Source organism: Cetorhinus maximus, chromosome 2 (genome assembly GCF_964194155.1).
Source record: "Cetorhinus maximus chromosome 2, sCetMax3.hap1.1, whole genome shotgun sequence".
NCBI lineage: Eukaryota > Metazoa > Chordata > Chondrichthyes > Lamniformes > Cetorhinidae > Cetorhinus > Cetorhinus maximus.
The window spans coordinates 69,371,232-69,393,895 of record NC_135880.1 but is presented as its reverse complement, the minus strand read 5'-3'; the positions used below and the strand labels follow the sequence as shown (position 1 = coordinate 69,393,895).

The window sequence follows — 22,664 nt, the reverse complement described above, 5'->3', positions numbered from 1 at the left end:
ACTCTTTTATATAGGTCATTAAAGAACATTGATGGAAAAAGTGATCAAAATAATTTGAAACTTGAGTAGTTTTGACTTTAAAACTATATTATTCCCTTATATTTGTGTTTGTGCATACTCAATTTTATAAAATTAAAAGCACCTTGTCCAATATCAATGAACTGGTCAGGTGGACAAAAAATGGCAAATATAATTCAATCTGGAGAAGTGTGGTTTATGATGAGGCTTAAAATTGTCAGTATATGTGACCTGTAAGATGTCACTTTGGCTATCAGTTTACAACATTTTAATGCTTCTCAAGAACATAGGAGTGACAGGATTAGAAAATGTTGTTTGTACCTGGTAAGCAAGCCCCAAGAATCACAGATTTCAGACTGCACTTTACCTTACATGCCCTCCAATAGTCCTATCTGCCAATTTGTTTTTTCTTTCATGGGCAACATTTATTGCCCATCCTTAATTGCCCTTGAGAAGTGGTGATGAGCTGCCTTCTTGGACTGCTTCAGTCCACTATCGATACATGTAGAGTGCTACTGGGAAAGGAGTTCCAGGCCTTTGACTCAGCGACAGTAAAGGAACGATGATATAGTTCCAAATCAGGATGGTGCATGGCTTGGAGAGGAACTTGCAGATAATGGTGTTCCCATGCACCTGCTGCCCTTGTCCTACTACAGAGGAACTCCTGCATCGATGTCCAAGGGCTGAGATGATTGGCCTCCAAAAACCACCACCATTTTCCTTTGTTCTAGAAATGACTCCAGCCAGTGGAGAGATTTCCCCCTGATCCCAGGGAGACAGAAAGCGGGAACTATAGGCCAGTTAGCCTAATATCTATATTGGGAAAATGCTAGAATCCATTATTAAAGAAGTAGTAGCGGGACATTTAGAAAATCATAACCCAATCAAGCAAGTCAACATGGTTTTGTGAAAGGGAAAGCATGTTTGACAAATTTATTAAAGTTCTTTGAGGATGCAACAAGCAGGGTAGATAAAGGGAACCAGTAGATATGGTGTATTTTGATTTCCAAAATACATTCATTAAGGTGTCACATTAAAGGTTACTGCACAAGATAAGAATTCATGATGTTATAAACTCTTAAGGATACTCTGAAGTTTCTAGGCAGCTTTGAGAAGTTTACTGATCGTGAGCTGTACCATGTGTAAACAGCATTTTAGTATAGACTATTTAGGGGACAAGGGAGAAAAGTCAAAGAAACTTGTTTTTCAATTACAATTCAATTAATAAAGCCAGAGAAACAGAGTTTGGCTTAACTACTGGACCATTGTTATTATATTGGCCATCAAAAAGCATGGCTATGATGAGGGTGAACAAGCCATGTCAAAGTTCTTTCTCCAGAGTCAGGATGTCACATTTTCTTGAGCTGGACAGAGATTCTGAAGGGATTCTGCATATTATTGGAGACTTAGAATGCCCAAGAGATGTGAGGTACTGGCCTCCAGGTGGAGGGAATAGCCTCATCAGGGAGTGGTGGGGGTAGGCCAAGCAAGCGACCTGGACTCCCAAAGAATGGAGAGCTGATTGTTTTTTTTCCAATATTAATTGGGACCCATATACATGGTGTCAAAGAGGAATTGGCTGGGATATCATCAAACCACCCCCCACACACAGGAGGCCAATGGACAGGACTTTTGCTGGCACTTCTGCACAAAGCCCCAGGCCAAGTGAGGTGCCCTCCCAGTGATTCCTCAATTTTTGGGAGCCAGCAGGTGTGATTCCAGGCACAACCACTCTCTTGTAGATTTATTCATTTGTAAGTTGTTTTATTCTTTGAGTTTTCCAACTCCATTTATTACATATGGTGCAGTCAAGTCACTATTCTTCTGATTTCTAAGAACATTGGCTGCGATATTGGACTCCATAGCGCAATGCTGGGAAAGGCACTAGCACAGGCGTGCCATGCATGTGCTGAAAGCATCAGGAGAGATTTGATTTTGACAGCCGTTCTGGTTGATTTGATACACATTGCTAAAACTTTAACCATGCAAATCCACTGAAAGCTTGTGTTAATCACTCATAGCTGAACATGCATTCAGCTGCTTGAGAGACTGCCCTCCCCCATTAATGTTATTTAAATGTCCAACCATCCAACAGGCAGGTTAGGTGCCTTTGACAATTCTGCTATTGCAAATAAGTACTGTGGCTTGTTTTTGGAGGTCTGTTGTGAGTTTGTGCATCCATTCAGAGGATTTTGTCACCAGTAGTTTGCAAGAGATATGCGGGGTGTCTTTGCAGTGCCTCTGGGTCTGCAACATGACCAACAAATGGAGTAACGGCTATAGAGAGGGGAAGTTCTGTGAAGAGGGAGGATGAGGAGGGCTTTCTACGGAAGTGTTTAGCGATCATGGATTTTCAGAGTGTACTTCTCATACCAGGAGTCAGGAGGAATGTCTGAGGCATCTCAGGTTCACCAAGAAGGTGTTTATTGAACTGTGTCACCTCCTTCAACATGACCTGGGGCAGAATTTTTCGCTCGGCAGGTGGACGCGTGAAATAACACGCGTTGATGTTGGCCAAGCATCCCGATGTCAATGGCACTCTCGTGATATTTTGCTCGGTGGGTGGCCACTTAAGACCCTTGACACACCAATTGTTGCCGATTTTACGTAGCACGTGCAATTTTTCAGCTATCGCACGGGCAAAGTGGGCAGGTGGGCAGGCCACAATTTGTAAAAGCTCATCCACGGGTGGGATAAGAAGGGTCACCAGCCTTGTCAATGTGAACAATGAGGAGTTTTGGAGATCGTGTGTTGCTGGTTGCTAATGTGAACTGGACAGCTTCATCTCGCTTCAGAGCTGTATTCTGATCATTTCTAGGCTTCATTTCAGGACTCATTGTTATTGTCTTCCAGGCCCCCAGACGATTCAGACTGTGTGGGCCCTTCCAGGTATCAGACAGTCTTCATAACACTCGTAATGGGGATTGTGGTCTCTGCTGGAGGCACCTCCTCTGAAGAGGAAGAGAGGGGCAGAAGGGAGAGGAGACCGGGTGTTCCAATGCAGATTCCACGGGAGGGACCTGTGGGAGGAGAGGCACAGGCACAGGGGGGACAGGACCAGCAGAAAATCCAAGGTGGAGGGGGCGGCACTATCCCGCTGCCAGGGTTTATAGGCGGCGATGCAGCTACCTCAATATGTACGAGGTGCAATGCCGAAGGAGGCTACGCCTCTCCAGGGTGACCTTCAAATCCATTTGTCAGAGGATCGGGCCTGAGATCAGCTCCAACTGTGTGGGTGGACACCCCATGCCAGTGGCTCTGAAGGTCACAGTGGCCCTCAACTTCTATGCCTCCGACTCTTTCCAGGGCTCAGTGGGGGATCTGTGTGGAGTCTCCCAATCAGCTGTCCACAGTTGCACCAAACTGGTGACGAAGCTCTGTTCAGGCGTGCATTGACATTCATTCATTTCCACTTGGACGAAGCCAGCCAGGCTGAGCGAGCCAGAGGCTTTGCAGCGATTGCTGCGTTCCCCCACATCCAGGATGCCACTGACTGCACACATGTTGCCATCAAGGCGACAGCGGGTGAGCCCGGTGCCTTCGTCAACAGGAAGGGCTTCCACTCCATGAATGTGCAGATAGTGTGTGATCAGAAGGTGCAGATTCAGCAAGTCTGTGCAAGGTACCCTGGCAGCTCCCATGACGCTTACACGCCGAGACACACCCAGGTGCTGAGGCTCTTTAGTACTCCAGCCTGACTGGATGGATGGCTGCTGGGTGACAATGGCTATCCCCTGAAAATGTGGCTCATAATGCCTCTCCACCATCCAAGAGCAGAGGCCGAGCAGCGGTACAACAGGAGCCATGCCTCCACAAGGGCGGTGATAGAGAGGACCATTCGTCTTCTCGAGATGCGCTTCCGATGACTGGACCATTCAGGGGATGCATTGCAAAACCTCCCAGGGCGGGTGTCATTAATAGTGGTTGCATGCTGCGCACTCCACAATCTGGCGCTGGCAAGGGGGGACCCATTGGAGGAAGAGTATATTCACGCAGCTGCACAGGCAACAGATGATGAGTCCAGTAGTGAGCCTGAGGACGAGCACGGTGAGGAGAATGCTGAGGGCGTGTACGCAGACCTGGGTAACCTCCAGGGAGGCAGGGACACCTTGGACGATTTAATCCAATGCTCCTTCAGCCAGGCTACCAAATAAGAACCACCACCACATGCCAGGGCTGCAGCCTCCATACTCGATCCCAGAGAGAAACATTTCCTTAGCCACCAACATACACTCTGTGCCTGTGCAATAAAGTTTCAGGAAACACATATCCATCATTACATAATGGCCTACCCTGCACCTACAGAACAAATGAAGCATGTTTAATGTTGCATGTGACACATTGCTGAACTAAACATTAACTGGTGTTGTTTATCACATCATTAAAAAATTCAGAGCAAAATGGGGGAACAAAATATCACCAATAATAAGCCCGTTTTGTGCTTAAGGTGCTTTAAATTTACGTTTGCGGGTGCTCCCCCCTCGCTGGCACTGGCATTGGAGACAGCCTGTTGACTCTGCTGTCTTGTTAGCCTTGACAGTCGTCCTCTGGCCTCTGGAGCCTGTGCTGGCCTCACCTGGGAGGGAGTGGCTAGTGCCACGGCTGGCATCTCCCCAGTCACTGCAGCCTCATCAGATGCCACAGTCATTGACGGAGGGCAGAGGAACCACTGCCATCATCTGGAGCACCCTGGGAGGAGCCGCAGAGACAACAGGCAGCTCGTGCGCCAATGTGAGGTCACACTGGACCTCCCTGCTCACCATTGATGGACAGGCACCTAGCTGGGATGCTGGATGCCCCATCCATCTTCCACACGGACAGTGGCCACCTGAGGTCATTGCCTGTGTGTGGGTTTGCAGGTCTGAGTGCATCTCCAAGGACCCCTGATTCTATCCCTGGAGCAGCCTTCCCATGAGAGTCACCACTCTCTCCCTGGAGGAGGCATTGCGCTCGGCCATGATGGTCAATGCAGTGGTCATGCTCCGCAGGGACTCCTCCCAAACGGAGACCATGGCATGCATTCCCTCATGTATCTCCTCCAGATCTTCCCGCACACCCCGCTGGACTTCCAGCATCTGCTGCCTAATGGACCACTCCAGAGGTCCATCATCAGCCTACGACTGAGCATTGTCCTGGACTCCAGCAGTCCTTCGACTGCCGGAGCCCTGGGCACTCCTGCCTCCGTCTGCACCTCAAGCGAGTGTGAAGTGCCTTCACCACTGTGCACCGAGATACTAGATGGCGATCTAATGCCCACCGAAGTGCTGGTATCTGAGCTGGTGCCTGCTTGATAGAGCAGGTGTGACACAGGTGCGTGGACTGTATGGTGGTCCTCCAGGGTCAGGGGTGGCCCTTCAGGGTCCTCAGCGCGAATGCCTGCTGGTGAACCTAAAAAGGAGAAGAAGGAAATGTCATTAGTGAAAGTCATCACACTGTCACTGTACATGCCAGGCACCCTGGTGAGACAACGGAGATCTGCATCATGGTGCCCTCGCCTTTCGATTATCAATGGGGACTCCAGGTTTGAGGCTCACATCAGTATAGAGACAACACTAGAATGGTTGCACTCTTAGAAATTCTCACCTCTGTGCTTTGCACTCTTACCTTCGTCTGACACACCAACCTCACCATGACCAGTTGATTGAGGCGCATGCAGCCTCTCGAGCTCCATGGCCTCCTGCTCATAGCCCCCCGCCAGTCCTCGACCTCTCAATATTGTTATGGCTTGTCTTCTCCTGAATATAGGATAGAGGAGCATTGATTAGTCCACTCTCTACCTGCAGCGCCACTGCAGCCTGACCAACTCCACCTGAGGAGCACCTCGCATGCCACATCCAATTCGTGGCCCTCGACCCGCAAGTCACACAGTCCAAGCAGCCAGGGCTCACCCCCTTGGCCAGCTCCGGCGTCAGTGACAGGTGCCACTCAGACTCTGACATCCCCGAGCTCCACGGGAGGATGACCAGCCCTTAACTGTTCTCCACATCGACCTATGCCAACGTGGTACTCGCCTTTCCTGATTGCAGTAGATCATTGAAGTGCTTCCGGCACTGCACGCATGTGCGCCTTACCATGCCGTGGCTGCTCACCTGGGCTGCCACCTCCTCCCATGTCTTCTTGGTGAGGTGTGGTGGCCTCCTCCTCCCGTCTCTGGAGGCAAGACTGTCCTTTTTGGCAGCCACCTCCTCCAGGAGGGCTGCGAGGCACTCGACAGAGAAATGCAGGGCCGACTGCCCCGCCGACCTCACCTCCCGCGTGGATTCTCCTTCGTAGGGTGAGATGGAATGCTAGGCATGAGTCCTTGGTGATGGGACTGCTGATGCATGAGTAATGGAGGTGTGGTGCATTGAGCAGCATCAGAGGTTGGTGATGCAGTGGTTATGAGATGACCTTTGAAGATGACCTTGACTACCCACATGAGGTCATTAAATTTCTCCTGGCCCCCTGTAGAAATATGTTGTCTCTCCTCCTGTTGACCACCGTGAAAAAGGCTCAAGTTTTCTCTTTGCCCTGGTGCTCCATTTCCCTTCTCTGCAGCAGTTACAGTCAGCAGCAAACCTTTTTGATTCAGTTTTCCTCTAAGAGCTGGAGACCAGCTGGAACATGTGCTAGCCCTGGAAGCTTTTCGGTTGATGTTAAGCATGCAGCCAGTTAGCAGTGTGGATTGCACTGGACTGTATGCTGAAATCGTTTAAATGAGGGAGCAACATTAAGTTTGCTTTTCAAAATTTCCTCAACAGGAACGGGCATAGGCAGATCACCAGATCACAAATTACAATCCAATGCTGGAATGAGTTTTCAGCCAATTAAGGCCAAATCATCCATGGAGTGGCATTCACCATCAGATTGCCACTTCTCTCCTATTTTCCTATCTTAGCCTGGAGCTCCACATTTCTCGCCCGAACATCCGACCTGGGCCTGGTGTGAAATGAGGAACATAGCTGCTCCTGGAGTCCTTCAGTGTAGTGTAGGAGTGTTAGGGGAAACAAAGCCAAACCTGCTTTTTACAAATAAGTTTAAATGTCCCAGCCACTTTGATAAACTAGGAGAGAAGGTGTGTGTTAGTTGAGTGGATGATGAGATAGCATGGTTTGGGGGAGCAGTGAGGTGGGGTGGTAGGGCGTTTAGGGTAGTAGTCAGGTGGTGGAAGGGGTGGAAACGGTATTCTGGGGCCAGGAGGGTAGTTGGGTGTGGGAGATAGTCAGGGGTGGAAGAGGTGGTCGGGGGGTATCAGGAGGGTATTCGGGGTGGGGGCTAGTCAGACGGGTATTCGGGGTTAAGTGCGTAGGGGTGGTGGGAGTCGAGGGTGGGGGTTATCAAGTGGTCAGGGGTAGTTGGGTGATCCAGGGTGGTCGGGGGGGGTGGGTGGAAGAGGTAGTTGGGGGTTTGGAGGTTAGTTAGGAGGGTAGTCAGGGGTTGGGTGGTATTCAGGGTGGGGGAGTAGTCGGGAGGTCATGAGGGTAGTTGAGGGCTGGGGGGTTGGGGGTCTAGTCGGGGGGTTGGGAGGGTAGTTGGGGGTGGTGGGCCCAGTGGGAGGGTCAGGAGGTTCAGTAATATAGTTAACCAGGAGTTAGAACTGGTTTTAATCCTTCTAACTTTCCTGGTAACTATTCTGCTAATTGAGTCGGAACCATCCGACGTCTCTAGTTTTAAATTGGAGTTTTGGAGGGTTCCAGATGCAGGGTAGTTGCCCAACGGAAGTCAAAACTTCCGGGGCAATTCCCATGCTGTCCTTGCGTGGGTTCTCCTGAGGAGTCCCCCAGTGCATCTTCCAGGATAGCTTCAGGGTATGAATCCAGAGTACAGAAGATCTGGGCCTTAAATTTAATGTTATTGTTATTCAGAATAAGACTTGGAAAATCAAAGTAAAGTAAATGGCTATGTTCAGCATTGCTAAAGGTATTTAGAAATATGTTTCCAGTTGGTGTGGTATATAGACTTTTTCTTACAATTAGGTTTCTGTGACTGGGAATTAAACCAAAGGTTTTATGTGGGGAGTCACAAACTCCTTCACTGTTATGTCTTAATCACTTGCACAGTAATAAGAGTAAGCTGTAGTGACTTAACCTTTGACTTCCCAGTTCTGTTGGCTTGCCTGACCTTTAACTACCTTCTGTAATCACAGGAATGAACTTGAAACATTGCCAAATTCTGAGCAGGAGTTTGGGGAGGGAAGCTCTCTGATCTGGTGGCGGGAAGTATGATTCTTGATCAATCTATCTCTACATAAACTTTTTAGAACAGGTGAAAGCAACTATTGGAAAGAATATGGAAGCTCAAATGACACATATTCTTACCATCCTCCCGATCACAAATTAATCACAATTTGAGCACAAACTGTATAATAAGTTTCATCCAAATTTAACTTCTTCTGAAGTAAGCTCTAAACACATCTGTGTGTATCTGAACACTTAATTTGCATGACTATGGTATAGAAAATTCAGTCCAAATACAAGGTATCACTGCTTCTACTCACATTTCAAAGAATGGAAAGAGAAGTTATATAGCTAGATAATTTCCTTCTCTACTTTAACGTTTAATCTCCTGAGGGAATGTCTTCATGGGATGGCTATATCCAACTTACAGCAGTGGTGGAGGGTGTGTGATCCTCATGGTCTCTGCTGGGATGTAAATCATAGTGCAGCACTTATCACCCTGTTCTCACTGTCACCATTTTCGGTCAGTCATGAAAATTGCTGCAAAAACAGAAAATGCTGGAAGAACTCAGCAGGCCTGACAGCATCTGTGGAGAGAGAAACAGAGTTGAATTTCGAGTCTGTGAAGAAGGGTCATACGGACTCGAAATGTCAACTCTGTTTCTCTTTCCACAGATGCTGTCAGACCTGCTAAGTTATTCCAGCATTTTCTGTTATTGTTTCAGATTTCCAGCATCTGCAGTATTTTCATCCGCAGTATTTTGCTTTTATCTATATGAAAATTGGTGGCCTACCTACTTTTCAGGTGGGAGGCTGCAAGTTTTCTAATCAAAGTCCTATGCCATTTGGAGCATCTCAGTACAGTTTGATGTTCCCCTTATCTATTGGTTGTGGAATCACTTTGCCTTGTTTGTAGCATGTTACTTACGCTGTTTTACAAGCATGTTGCCCTGTATTGTGGCTTCTCCAAGTTGGCATCTCATTTCCAAGAACACCTCATGCTACTCATGGCATGCTCTTCCATACTCTTCATTTAACCACAGTTTGTCATCTGGCTTGTTGGTAATGGAGGAGTGAGAGATAGGCCAGGCCATTAAGGCTACAAGATATGGTACACAATTCTCTTGCTGCTGATGGGCCATAGCACTTCATGGAAACCCAGCTTTAAGCTGCTGCATAAGTTCTTAATCTACTCCACCTATGGTACACAATGGTAATGTCACATGACACGATAGAAAGTACCCTCAGTGTGAAGACAGGATGGTCTGCACAAGGACTGTGCAATGGCTACTTTTATCAATGCATTCATGGACAAACAAATCTGTAACTGTAGGCTGGTAAAGACAAGGTCAAGCAGTTTATTCCTTTGTGTTGGTTTTCTCTCCAACTGCCACAAGCCCAGTATGATCACTACAAAGATAACACAGCTTATCTCAGTTTTTCCAGAATCAAACATTCAAAACACTAAATGGTATTGAAGTAAATACATTGTATTGTATTTGAATAAATCTTTAGTTTTCCATTCCAACTACATAGCTTTTACTCTATTTACTGATTTTATTGGTGACATTTTGAAAATAATGCAAGGAAAAACACTATACAGCCCCAGTAGCATCAAGCATGACTACAGAAACAATACTTAAGCTACTCTTAGTTTCACATTATACAAATTCTTTTTCTTTACAGGTACAGCAAAAGTCCAGCTTCAAAAGGTTTCTCAGGCCCACAGTTATAAAAGTGGAAATGTTCTCACACAGCATAATTTTGGAACGGGTTTTAAGGATTTCTATTCAGTACTGCTGGTAAGATTCCTGAACAAATTATTATTTTAAAGAGATGTCATTTAGTACAATGCTTTGCTAGACATCTTGTCATGTTTATGGACACAGCACAAGCTTGTCAGGGAACTGTTTTTACATCACAGGGGTGTTTTTCATCTTTAGGTTTTACTGTTGTTTACACTTCTTTAAGATACAAACTCTGATTTTAATCTAATAAGCATGGTAAGACAGGTTTGTGTCAGATACCCATTTTATATGCCATTTGATTTTACTCTGTACAGATTTCAATTGAGATGCACTACCGCCCAAAACAAATTTTACTCCCACATGATACACAGCCAGATCAAACCAGCATTTAGAAAGCCAAGGCCAGGCACAAAGGATATTGACTGTCACCAGGGAGAGGACCTGAAGGAACTTCCTTGGAGATGCTTTCAAAGCAAGCCTTGCGATTTCAGACTCTACAAAGCCTGCAAGTGTTCTTACCTTTCGCAGCAAATTTGCAAGTTCTTCACTATTTCTGCATTGGAAAATTGAATGTGGGCCCTCTATTTTCTGCACTTGTTGGAAATGCCATGCAGAGTTTCAGCTGTAATAGCTGCCTGAATGGGAGGTGTCCAGGGGAGATGGGGTGGAAAGAAGGCTGAAGCTGCAGAAAGCAGTTTTCCTTTTCTTCACAGTACTATGGTTTTGGAATTTTTATGTGGAATATGTTTCAGACTTTGTAAGCTAATTCCCACGACTGCAATGCCATTTAACTTTACAATTTTCTTACCAGATAAATTTATTTCAAAAATAGCTTTAAACCATTTAAGTAAAAGTAGCAAGGTCTTATAAAAAGATGCTAAATTTCAAACAGGGCACTGGAGAAAGGAACATAGGAACTAAGAAATAAGAGCAGGAGCAGGTCATTCGGCCCCTCGAGCCTGCTCCGCCATTCAATTAGATCAAGGCTGATCTCAACGCCATTTACTCGCACTATTCAAATATCCCTTGATGTCTTTAACTATTGAGAAATCTATCGATCTCTGTCTTGAACATACTCAATGACTGAGCCTCCACAGCCTCTGGGATAGAGAATACCAAAGATTTACCACCCTCTGAGTAAAGAAATTCCTCCTCAGCTCAGTCCTAAATGGCTGACCTCTTATTCTGGAGCTCTGTCCCCTGGTTCAAGACTCCCCCATCCTCCTGCCTGTATATACCCTAATGAGCCCTGTAGGAAATTTGTATGTTTCAATGAGATCGCATTTCATTCTTCTAAACTCTAGAGAATATAGGCCCAGCCTCCTCAATCTCTCCTCATAAGACAATCCCGCCATCCTAGGAATCAGTCTGGTGAACCTTTGTTTCACTCCCTCTATGGCAAGTATATCCCTCCTGAGGTAAGGAGACCAAAACTATATGCAGTACTCCAGGTGCAGCCTCACCAAGGCTCTATACAACTGCAGCAAGACTTCTTTACTCCTGTACGCAAACCCTCTTGCAATAAAAACCAATATACTATTTGCCTTACCAATTGTTTGCTGTACTTGCATGTTAGCTTTCAGTAACCGATGAACAAGGACATCCAGGTCCCTTTGGACATCAGCACTTCCTAATCTCTCACCATTCAAAAAATACTCTGCATTTCTGCTTTTACTTCCAAAGTGGATAACTTCACATTTTTTCACATTATATTCCATCTGCCATGCTCTTGCCCACTCACTTACCCTGTCTAAATCCTCTTGAAGCCTCTTTGCATCCTCCTCATAACTCACATTTCCACCTACTTTTTTGTCATTAGCAAACTTGGAAATATTACATTTGGTTCCCACATCCAAATCATGGATAGAGATTGTGAATAGCTGGTGCCCAAGCATTGATTCTTGCAGTAGCCCATGAGTCACAACCTGCCAAACTGAGAATGATCTGTTTATTCCCACTGTCTGTTTTCTGTCTGTTAACCAATTCTCAATCCATGGCAGCATATTATCCCCAATTCCATACGCTCTAATTTTGTTTACTAACCTCTTGTATAGGACCTTATTGAAAGCCTTCTGAAAATCCAACAACACATCCACTGGTTCCCCCTTATCTATTCTGCTAGTTATGTCCTCAAAAAACTCCAACAGATTTGTCAAACATGAGTTCCCTTTATTAAATCCATATTGACTTTGCCTAATACTACCATTATTTTCTAAGTGTTCAATTATCACATCCTTTATAATAGATTCTAGCATTTTACCTCATACTGATGTTAAGCTAACAGGTATGAAGTTCTCCGTTTTCTCTCTCCCTCCTTTCTTAAATAGTGAGGTTACATTTGCTACCTTTTAACCTGCAGGAACCATTCCAGAACCTATAGAATTTAGGAAGATAACCACCAATGCATCCACTATCTCTGCAGCCACCTCTTTCAACACAATGGAATGTAGATGACCAGCTCCAGGGGATTTATCAACTTTCAGTCCCATTAATTTCTTCTTTTTTACTCATATAATTTCTATCAGTTCCTCATTCCCACTAGTCCCTTGGTTTGCTAGTATTTCTGGGAGGTTTTTTTGTATCTGTGAAAATAGACACAAAAGGCAGAATTTTCCATTTTTGAAACCAAGTGCCATGGCAGGTGGGTTCTGCAGTGTGTTTCCCGCTGGTCAGAGTGACTGGAAATCACACCTGATTTTGCACTCTGAAGCTAATTAATTATGCATAGGTGAGTATCCCTCCAAATCACATGGCAGGTTGGGAACTGATTTGTCCACCCCACTGTTACCTAATGGTCCAGGTGCAATATTTAAACACCACCCGAGCACACACATTTCACTGTCTCTGGCCCAGGTGTTCTGAGGGGGCCTGTAGAGATGTCTGCGCGGCAGCAGAAGAAGACGGCTGCCCCGAGGTTTAGCCAGGACTCCCTCAAGGCTTTGATTAGAGGAGTACACGAGCACCGGGATGTCCTGTACTGCTGGATGGCTCTGAGAGACACACCAGCCTCATCTCGCCAGCTTGGGAGGTGGTTGCAGAGGTCAGCTCAGCTGGCAACTGGCCCTGGAACACAATACAGTCCAGGAAGAAGATGAATGATCTCATCTGCTCTGCGAGGGTAAGTCAACCTTCTGCTCACTCCAATCTCATACTCTCATTATGCCATCATGCACTTAAAGGGCTACACTGTGCAGGAATCTCACACAATATTAGCGGGGGGACACATGTCAGCACTAATTGTCTCACGGGTACTTTCAAATCATCACCATATCGTCTATCATGTTGCACAAATTCCATCCTCAGCCCTTACTGGGCAGCACTCACCACACACAAGATGCATGCATACTTCCCAACCTCTGCTTTATCCTTTCTCGTCACATTCCATCCATTTGTCTCATGCAGGCCAAGCTTGCCCACGAGAGGAGGGAAAGATCCCAGAATGGAGGAGGGACGGCCAACATCTAGAGCTCACTAGCTTCGGGGAGGATGCTGCCAAGCTGGCTGGCTAGAATAGGGATTGCTTCTATGGGGAAGGCGAGATTGGTTTCTCCCAGCAACTCAGCACGGATAAGCCCTCTATGAGTTGATCACATCCTAACACCCACAGTGAGTGACAAACAATCTTATATTTAGACTGTTTATGAATGAAATATATCTTCTCTGTCTTACACGCACCAGGATATCCAGGCACACCAGGAAGCCCAACATAAGCCCCAGCTCAAAGCCCACCTCAGAAGAGGATGCTGAGGAGCCAACCAAGGAAGATCAGTCACTACATTCACATGCATGCTCCACCAGCACAGAGACACACACCTTGGTGGTTTATATTTCTAGGTTAGCCTTGGGGTCACCTGGAGAAACCTTACTGACAGTTCTCCACAGCAGTCGGAGGCAGTGAAAGCCCAGGTCTCTGAACTCAAACGACTGCTGGAGATCAGGCACCCGCTGAGTTTGAGTCGTTGATGAGCTTCTGCAAGTGGCTGCCGAGACAATGCCGGAGATGCAATGGCAGGCGGGGGAACATCAGGCAGAGATGCAAGAGGCACTTCGATCATCAGTAAAGTAGTGGAAGGGGTCATCAACAGTGCTATCAAGAGGCACTTGCTTAGCAATAACCTGCTCACTGACGCCCAGTTTGGGTTCCGCCAGGGTCACTCAGCTCCTGACCTCATTACAGTCTTGGTTCAAACAAAAGAGCTGAACCCCTAAGGTGAGGTGAGAGTGACTGCCCTTGACATCAAGGCCACATTTGACAGAGTGTGGCTTCAAGAAGCCCTAGCAAAACTGGAGTCAATGGGAATCAGTGGAAAACTCTCTGCTGGTTGGAGTCATACCCAGCACAAAGGAAGATGGTTGTGGTTGTTGGAGGTCAGTCATCTCAGCTCCAGGACATCATTGCAGGAGTTCCTCAGGGTAGCGTCCTAGGCCCAACCATCTTCAGCTGTTTCATCAATGTCCTTCCTTTCATCATAAGGTCAGAAGTGGGGATGTTCGCTAATGATTGCACAATGTTCAGCACCATTCGTGACTCCTCAGATACTGAAGCAGTCCATGTCCAAATGCAGCAAGACCTGGACAATATCCAGGCTTGGGCTGACAAGTGGAAAGTAACATTCGCGCCACACAAGGGCCAGGCAATGACTATCTTCAACAAGAGAGAATCCAACCATCACCCCTTGATATTCAATTACTATCACTGAATCCCCCACTATCAACATCCTGGGGATTACCTTTGACCAGAAACTGAACTGGACTAGCCATATAAATACTGTGGCTACAAGAGCAGGTCAGAGGCTAGGAATCGTGCGACGAGTAACTCACCTCCTTACTCCCCAAAGCCTGTCCACCATCTACAAGGCACAAGTCAGGAGTGTGATGGAATACTTCCCACTTGCTCGGACGAGCGCAGCTCCCACAACACTTTAGAAGCTTGACACCATCCAGGACAAAGCAACCTGCTTGATTGGCACCACATCCACAAACATTCAATCTCTCCATCACTGACTCACAGTAGCAGCAGTGTGTATCATCTACAAGATGCACTGCAGAAATTCATCAAGGCTCCTTCGACAGCACCTTCCAAACCCACGACCATTATCATCTAGAAGGACAAGGACAGCAGATAAGTGGGAACACCACCACCTGCAAGTTCCCCTCCAAGTCACTCACCATCCTGACTTGGAAATATAGTGCCATTCCTTCACTGTCGCTGGGTCAAAATCCTGGAACTCCCATCCTAACAGCACTGTGGGTGTACCTACAACATGTGGATCATAGTGGTTCAAGAAGGCAACTCACCACCACCTTCTCAAGGGCAGCTAGGGATGGGCAATAAATGCTGGCCCAGCCAGCGAAGCTCACATCCTGTGTATGAATACAAAAAAACTCAGCAGACTAGACGAAAGGATGGAGGAATCCATCCATGTTCTGTCTGATGTCATGGCTCTGACATGCGAGTGCCTCGAAGTCACCATGGGAAGGGTGGTGTCCACCTTGGAGACCTTGATCCAGCAGGTTCTGCCAAATATGCGCTCGGACCTGCATTCCATGGCTATAGTTATTGGTGGGATCCATCAGTGACTAGGTGAGAGGAGGGTGGGGCACCTTGACTTCCCTCCAGTTACCCCTTCTCCTCAGGCACCCACAGAGAGGATTTCTTCTGCTACCCCGGGGGCCTCCACATAGGACACTCCATGGATGTCCAGCTGCTTTGAATCCTCTCAGCCTCTGACACCATCAACTCCAGCTTGTCATACCGAGGAGGGTGCATCTGCTCCTGAGCAGGAGACCCTTATCAGGCCTCGGGTCACCAGAGGACGTCCGCCAAAGTCATCACAGATTACAGGGCGTAGCAGTCAGCAGGCTGCCTCCACCTCTGCTGTGGATATTGGGGCTGCACCTAGACATAGTAGTCAGGCTAGGAAAATTAAAAATATTAACATCACTTCTGGGTCACAGGTGTTCAATCACTGTATATATCTTGTGCATTTGTAAATACACTTGCTGTTCATGAGAATGGTCTCATTTAAAAGCAACGTGCATATGCATGTATGTGCCTTCTTATTGCGAAAGTAAGCCATCCTCCCACTCAGTGATCACATCCATCTGATGTCTACCTGACTCATGATAGTTACTGGACCGTTGTGTTATATCAGGGAGACATCTCAAGATATTCATTGCAAGTGTGTGCTGAATGCGCTTGTAACCTTCATTCCTTGTGAGACAACATGGAGTGGGACCTGCTCAACAGCCTTGGAGGGATAGCTGCAGTTGCGTTTCTTCTTTGGTAGTGCCAAAGCACAAGACCTGCCACCATGATGACCCCTCCAAAGATGCGCTCATCTCAGTGTCCACTGAAGTTTCTCATCAAGGTGGTGATGATTGCATCAAGTACTGCAGAGCCCCACTGGAGTGGTCCAGACATCGGAAGCACGTCTTCAGGATGCCAATTGTGTGCTCAATGATGGATCGTGTAGAGCTCTGCGCTGCGTTGTACCTCTCCTCTGAGACACTGTGAGGGCATGCATGGGTGTCATGAGCCATTGTTTGAGTGGGTACCTGTTATCCGCAAACAGCAAGTTCTGTGCTCACTGAGACCCTTCGAATATGTGAGGCACCTGGGAGTGACTCAGGATATATGAGTCATGGGAACTTCCAGGGTACCTGGCACAAACATGAATGATGTGCATCTGATGATCGCACACCAGTTGAACATTCAGGGAGCGGAACGCCTTCCTGTTGATGAACATCAGGGGCTGCTGCCTTGGAGCCCTCAAGGCCACAGGTGTGCAATCGATTGCATCCTGTGGGATCCTGCACAGATCATCTGTGGATCCCGTCATTGACCTTCAGGGCCACTGGCAGGGGATGTCCTCCCAATCCATGGCTGTTAGATCCTCCCACAGAAGGTGGCAGGTATGATCCACTACATCTCTTGACAAGCGCAGACGTGTGCGGCATTGTCTCTTGCTCATCTTCAGATAGGACAGTCTTCTTTGGTAGACCCTTGGTTGCGTGAGTCGCCTCCCTGGGATGGGTCTAACTCCCTCATTCTCTGGTTCTTGCTGGGGCCCCCCTGGATCCTGACTCTCAGGCCTCCTCTCGAAGCTACACTTGGCGGTGCCAGGCCCTTCTCCTCCTCCATTCAATCAGTACCATCAAGAAGGCAGCAGTGAGCCCAGGCTTTATTCCTCCTTCTCCCTGTGGACTGATAGATATAACAGATTAATGGATAACAGGGAAAAATAGTAAAGCTCCCACTCGCAAACAGATAGTCACTGTCATTCCCTAGAGCTGTATCAACGCTACTAGCCTTGTGGTCGATACAGCCTTGCAGTTGAGGCATGAACTCACAGATCTAGTTAACAAGATGCCAACCCTGATACTTGACATCTCAATCCCTCAGAGGTTGAAAGAAGTTTGAATGCATTAATAAAATGAGCCACCTTATCAAACTTACTCGTGCAATCTCTGATCTAGCATACATAAGGTTCATTTGCACCTGAGCAATGACTGGATGCCCTTTGGCCTGTATCCATGCCAACTGGAGAAATCATATTGGAGGCTTTCATTCATGATCTGGCAGATATGCAGCAGCTGTGTCTCCTTAACAGTTGCCTGCATTTCCAATTTTCACATTCCTGTATGTTAATGCTGAAATGGAGCAATTGTATTGTGAAGGCAATAACTCCTGCAGTCTCTTGTTTTTTTTCCCAGTGGAGCAGTTTATTGACAGTACATCCACAAAGGAACCCAGGTATCAACATCTCCTTGTACAACGCCATAAACTGTCAGGTCAAAAGGACTCAATTATACAAATATGAAGCTAAACACAATAAGCTTGCCCCCTGCAGTCAGTTCAGTCACTCTCCCCCAGGGTGAGCCTGAAAAACAGGTACTCTCCCATGTCTTTCTCAAGGGCTCCCCGTCTCTTTAAGTTGGTGATGTGATCGCCAAGCTTCTTGATCCTCTTCACTTGCTCATCTAAGTACTGAGCCTCCAGGAAGTCACAGAGATGAGGGTCAGTGTTCCCAGAGGAGAACCTGTGCAGATCCAACAGACTCTGGTTCACATTCTTCTCCATCTGCAGAGCTCTCTGCATTGCCTCCAGACCATTGCTCCACTCAGCCTGCTCTGGTTTCTCGAAGCCCTCTAGGATGATTCAGCCTCCACGTTTATTCTGGAACTTCATCAGTTAATGCGCACCAAAAGGCATTGGCTCCATTGGCACCTTCTCAAGGAAGTCTTCCTCTTTTCTCTCAGCTCTGACTCTATTTCAATGTTGCGACTCTAAGAGGTTTGAGAGTGCCCCCTGAAAGACCCTCTTAGTCCAGCCGTGCACTCCTCCCACACTGCCTCTGACCCCCCCGTGCAGAATTTTTTCCAGTTTCAATTTCAAACTGCGCCATTATTTTGTTGATTAAAGATGGTGGTGCTCCATTTTTAGTTTGAGATCAGCTTTGACCCTCCCCCTGTCAGTATTTGGATCCCTCCGATTTTCCTGGAACCTCATGATGTGCAGGTAGAGCTCCCTCTGGTTATTCTCCAGCCTCCCCCAGTAACACTGGGACCCGTTGTTGTCGTGGTGGACATTCTAGCCCTCCCCTTGAATGTATCACTGTTGACTTGCCCGTGCCGCACATGGACCTCACCACTCCCCAGCTAGAGGCTATGTGCACGGTCACATTCAGAGGAGACTCCTCCACCCAGAGAGTTTCCAGTACCTCCCCTTTATTATGTTTGCTCCATCTACAGCCTGCAGATGCCTCCCCTGACCATGACCAGTACCGAACCAGACAAGCCCATCACCACTGACTGTGAACACACCATGCACACCAAGCTGTGCCTTATCCCAGTTCAGCACACAGGCCTTGCCCCTCCCTGGATTGGGAGTACGATGTGCGTGCCACGCATAGCCCTTAGCAGGGCCTGCGAAACCCCAGGACTGCCTTTACTCTTTCACTCAGACTGAGAGGTCAACAGAGCCCCAGGACTGCCTTTACTCTCTCGCTCTGACTGTGAGGCCCACAGGGTCTCAAGACTGCCTTTACTCTCTCACCCAAACTGTGTGGTCCACAGAGCCCCAGGACTGCCTTTACTCATAGAGTCATAGAGTTATACAGCACAGAAACAGGCCCTTCGGCCCATCGCGTCCATGCCTGCCATCAAGCACCTATCTATTCTAATCCCATTTTCCAGCACTTGGCCTGTAGCCAATGTGATGGCATTTCATGTGCTCATCTAAGTACTTCTTAAATGTTGTATGGACATGTACACCAAGGTACCTCTGATTCTCTGTGCTTCCTAAAGTCCTACCATTCATTGTGTACTCCTTTGTCATGTTAATCCTCCCAAAATGCATCACCTCACACTTCTCTGGATTAAATTCCGTTTGCCACTGCTCTGCCCATTTTACCAGCCCATCTATATAGTCCCATAATCTAAGACTTTCCTCCTCACTATTTATGACATCACCAGTTTTCGTGTCACCTCCGAACTTACTGATCATACCTCCTATATTCACATCTAAATCATTAATGTACAGTACAAACAGCAAGGGTCCCAGCTCCGATTCCTGTGGTACACCACTGGTCACAGGCTTCCAATCGTAAAAACAACCTTCGACCATCACCCTCTGCCTCCTGCCACTAAGCCAATTTTGGGTCCAATTTGCCAAATTGCTCTGGATCCCACGGGCTCTTACCTTCTTGACCATTCTGCCATGCGGGACCTTGTCAAAAGCCTTAATGAAGTCCATGTAGACTACATCAACTGCTCTACCCTCATCTACACAACTAGTCACCTCCTTGAAAAATTCAATTACTCTCTCACTTCGATCTACTGGCCCCAGACCAGGGACTACGACTGTCTTTCAGTGAGCTCCCGCATTCCCTCATGACTGATCGCAACACAGTCTCCCTCCCCCGCACCCCATTCCTCCATGAGTCTCTGTGCAACCCATCCCTCTTGTGCCACACTAACACATACACCCCCTTCCTTGTCCGGAGTCTGCGTACATCCCTCCCATTCAAATAATTTAATTCCCATTCACCCCCTTGTGTGTCTGCATTCCAGTTTTCCTTGTCGGGCTCCAGTTCCCCCACCCTCGGTCTCCACTCTGCCTGCCATTGTTCCCCTTCCCTCTACCCGCTATCCCTTTCCAACCGCTTCCTACCTCATTGACCCCATGTGTCCGTTACCCCTCCCCTACTCCCTTCCAACTTCTTCATACCCCATTGTCCCTTGTGTGTATTTCTTCCTGCACCACCACAGCAACCCCCCCCACCACCCCCACTCCTCCCTTCCTCGCCCACAATGGTGGCAATGCTAGTCCCTGTTTGAAGATGCAGCCCTAGCTGAGAGTTGCTGCACAGTGATGTCCTCCCAGAGTACAGAGGCATCCACTAGGAGCAGACCAACCCTATACCCCCAACAGTGTAGCATTCCGCTGCCATCGCTACGAAACTGGAGCAGCTCTGTGGCAGGTATGCTTTGAATGTTGCACTCACCTCGAAGTCACAAGCAAAGTGAGGGCTGATTAATGCAGGCCACTCATTTTCAAATGTGTTTCATTCCTGAATGTGTGTAAGTTCCTGCTGGCATGACACAAAATTGGAAGGTGGAATTTAATTGTGGCAAGTAGCGTTTTTAAAAATTTGTTTGTGGGATGTGGGCACCGCTAGCTAGGCCAGCATTTATTGCCCATCCCTATTTGCCCTTGTTCGGAAGGCATTTAAGAGTCAACCACATTGCTGTTGGTCTGGAGTCACATATAGGCTAGACCAGGTAAGGACAGCAGATTTCTTACCCTAAAGGACATTAGTGAACCATTTAATGAACATTCAAAAGATGGCAATGAATGCAAATGGCATTCCCGACACTGATCAGAGGGCTACCTGACCCGTCATCAATCCACCATGAAAGACGTGAGGGGAAAATTGCAAACTATTTTCCAGTGGTGGGAATCCAATTTTTGCCCTCTTTCCAAATTTTCTGCTACTGCCTGTCACGAACCTGCCGCAGGCAGGAGGGGAAAATTCCACCCAAAGTATTTGTTTAGTTTCTCTGCCATTTCTTTAATCCATTATAAATTCTTCTGTCTCTGCTTTAATGGGCCCAAATTTGACTTTGCTAATCTTTTCCTTATCACATACCTATAGAAGCTTTACAGTCTGTTTTTATATTTCTCACTAGCTTACTCTCATATTCTATTTTCTCTTTATAAATTTCTTGGCCCTCCTTTGCTGAATTCTAAAAAACTCCCAATCCTCAGGCTTACTACTTTTTTTTGGCAACATAAAAGCCTCTTCCTTTGAACGAATACAATCTTTCACTTCTCTTGTTAGCCATGGTTGGGTCATTTTTGCTGAAGGGTTTTTGTGCCTTAAGGAATATTTATTTGTTGTAAACCATGTGTTAATGCCTACTGTCATACCTTTTAATATAGTTTTCCAATCTACCACAGCCAATTTGCCCTTGTACCATAGTAGTTTCCTTTGTTTAGATTTAAGATCTTAGTTTCGGTTGAACTAACATCACTTTCAAACTTAATGTAAAATTCCAGCATGCCTTCCCTAAAAGCTTCTCTGCGACAAGATTATTAATTAGCCCTTTCTCGTTACACAATGCCATATCTAAATTAGCTTGTTTTTTAGTTGGTTCCTCAACAAACTGTTCTAGAAAACCATCTTGTATGCATTCCAAGAATTTGTCCTCCAGAATATTAGTGCTAATTAAGTTTACCCAGTTTATATGTAGATTGAAATTTCCCATGATTACTGTATTACCTTTGTTACATGCACCCCTAATTTGCTGATTTATACTGTGACCTAGATTACCACTACTTTTTGATGGTCTTTAAATAGCTCCCACCAAAGTTCGCTGTTTCCTAGCTCCACACAAACTGATTCTACACCTTGCTCTTCTAATCTAAGATCCTGTCTCACTAATGTACTGATCTCATCCTTTATTAGCAGTGCCACCCCCAACTCCTTTTCCTTTTTGCCTATCCTTCCTAAATGTTGAAAACCCTTGAACATTCAGTTCCCAGCCTTGGTCACCCTGCAGCCATGTCTCCGTAATGGCAATTAGATTTACATCTATTTGTGCCATCAATTCACCTACCTTGTTGTGAATGCTGCATGTATTCAGATAGAGTGCCTTTAATTTTGCCTTTTTAAACATTTTCTGACCCTATTTGATGCTGGCCTTTGTTTCTGCTATGTTTCAATTTCGCTTACTACTTTTCTTCTTCCCATTACCAGGTTTGTTTCTCCCCTATCTGAATTCCCTCTCTGGTTCCCATCCCATCCTCCCGCCAAGTTAATTAAATGCTCCCTAACAGCACTTGCAAATCTCCTGGTGAGGATAATGGTCCTGATCCTGCTAAGGTGTAACCTGTCCACCTTGTACAGGTCCCACCTGCCCTAGAACCAGCCCCAGTGCCTCAAAAATCTAAAGCCCTCCCTCATACACTATATTTCCAACCACGCGTTCAATTGTTCTATCTTCCTATTTCTGTACTCACTAACACATGTCACTGGAATAATCCCGAGATTAGTGCTTTTGAAGTCTAGCTTCTCAATCTCTTTCCTAGCTCTCTAAAATCTGCTTTCAGGACCTCATCGCTCTTTCCATCTAGGTCATTGGCACTGATGTGGACCACGATCTGTGGCTGTTCTTTATCCCCCATCAGAATGTCCTGCAGCCGTTCAGTGACATCCTTGGCCCTGGCACCAGGCAA

The 22,664-nt window shown here is 46.7% G+C and overlaps 1 protein-coding gene across 1 annotated transcript in view; it reads left to right on the top strand.

Moving 5' to 3' along the window:
• LOC144695025 (solute carrier organic anion transporter family member 4C1-like) overlaps positions 1 to 22,664 on the top strand; it is a 197,330-nt gene that overhangs the window by 104,221 nt on the left and 70,445 nt on the right. The window contains exon 6 of the mRNA XM_078565903.1: positions 9,861 to 9,976. Within this exon, the coding sequence (XP_078422029.1) occupies positions 9,861 to 9,976 (116 nt within the window). The remainder of the gene's footprint in view (positions 1 to 9,860; positions 9,977 to 22,664) is intronic.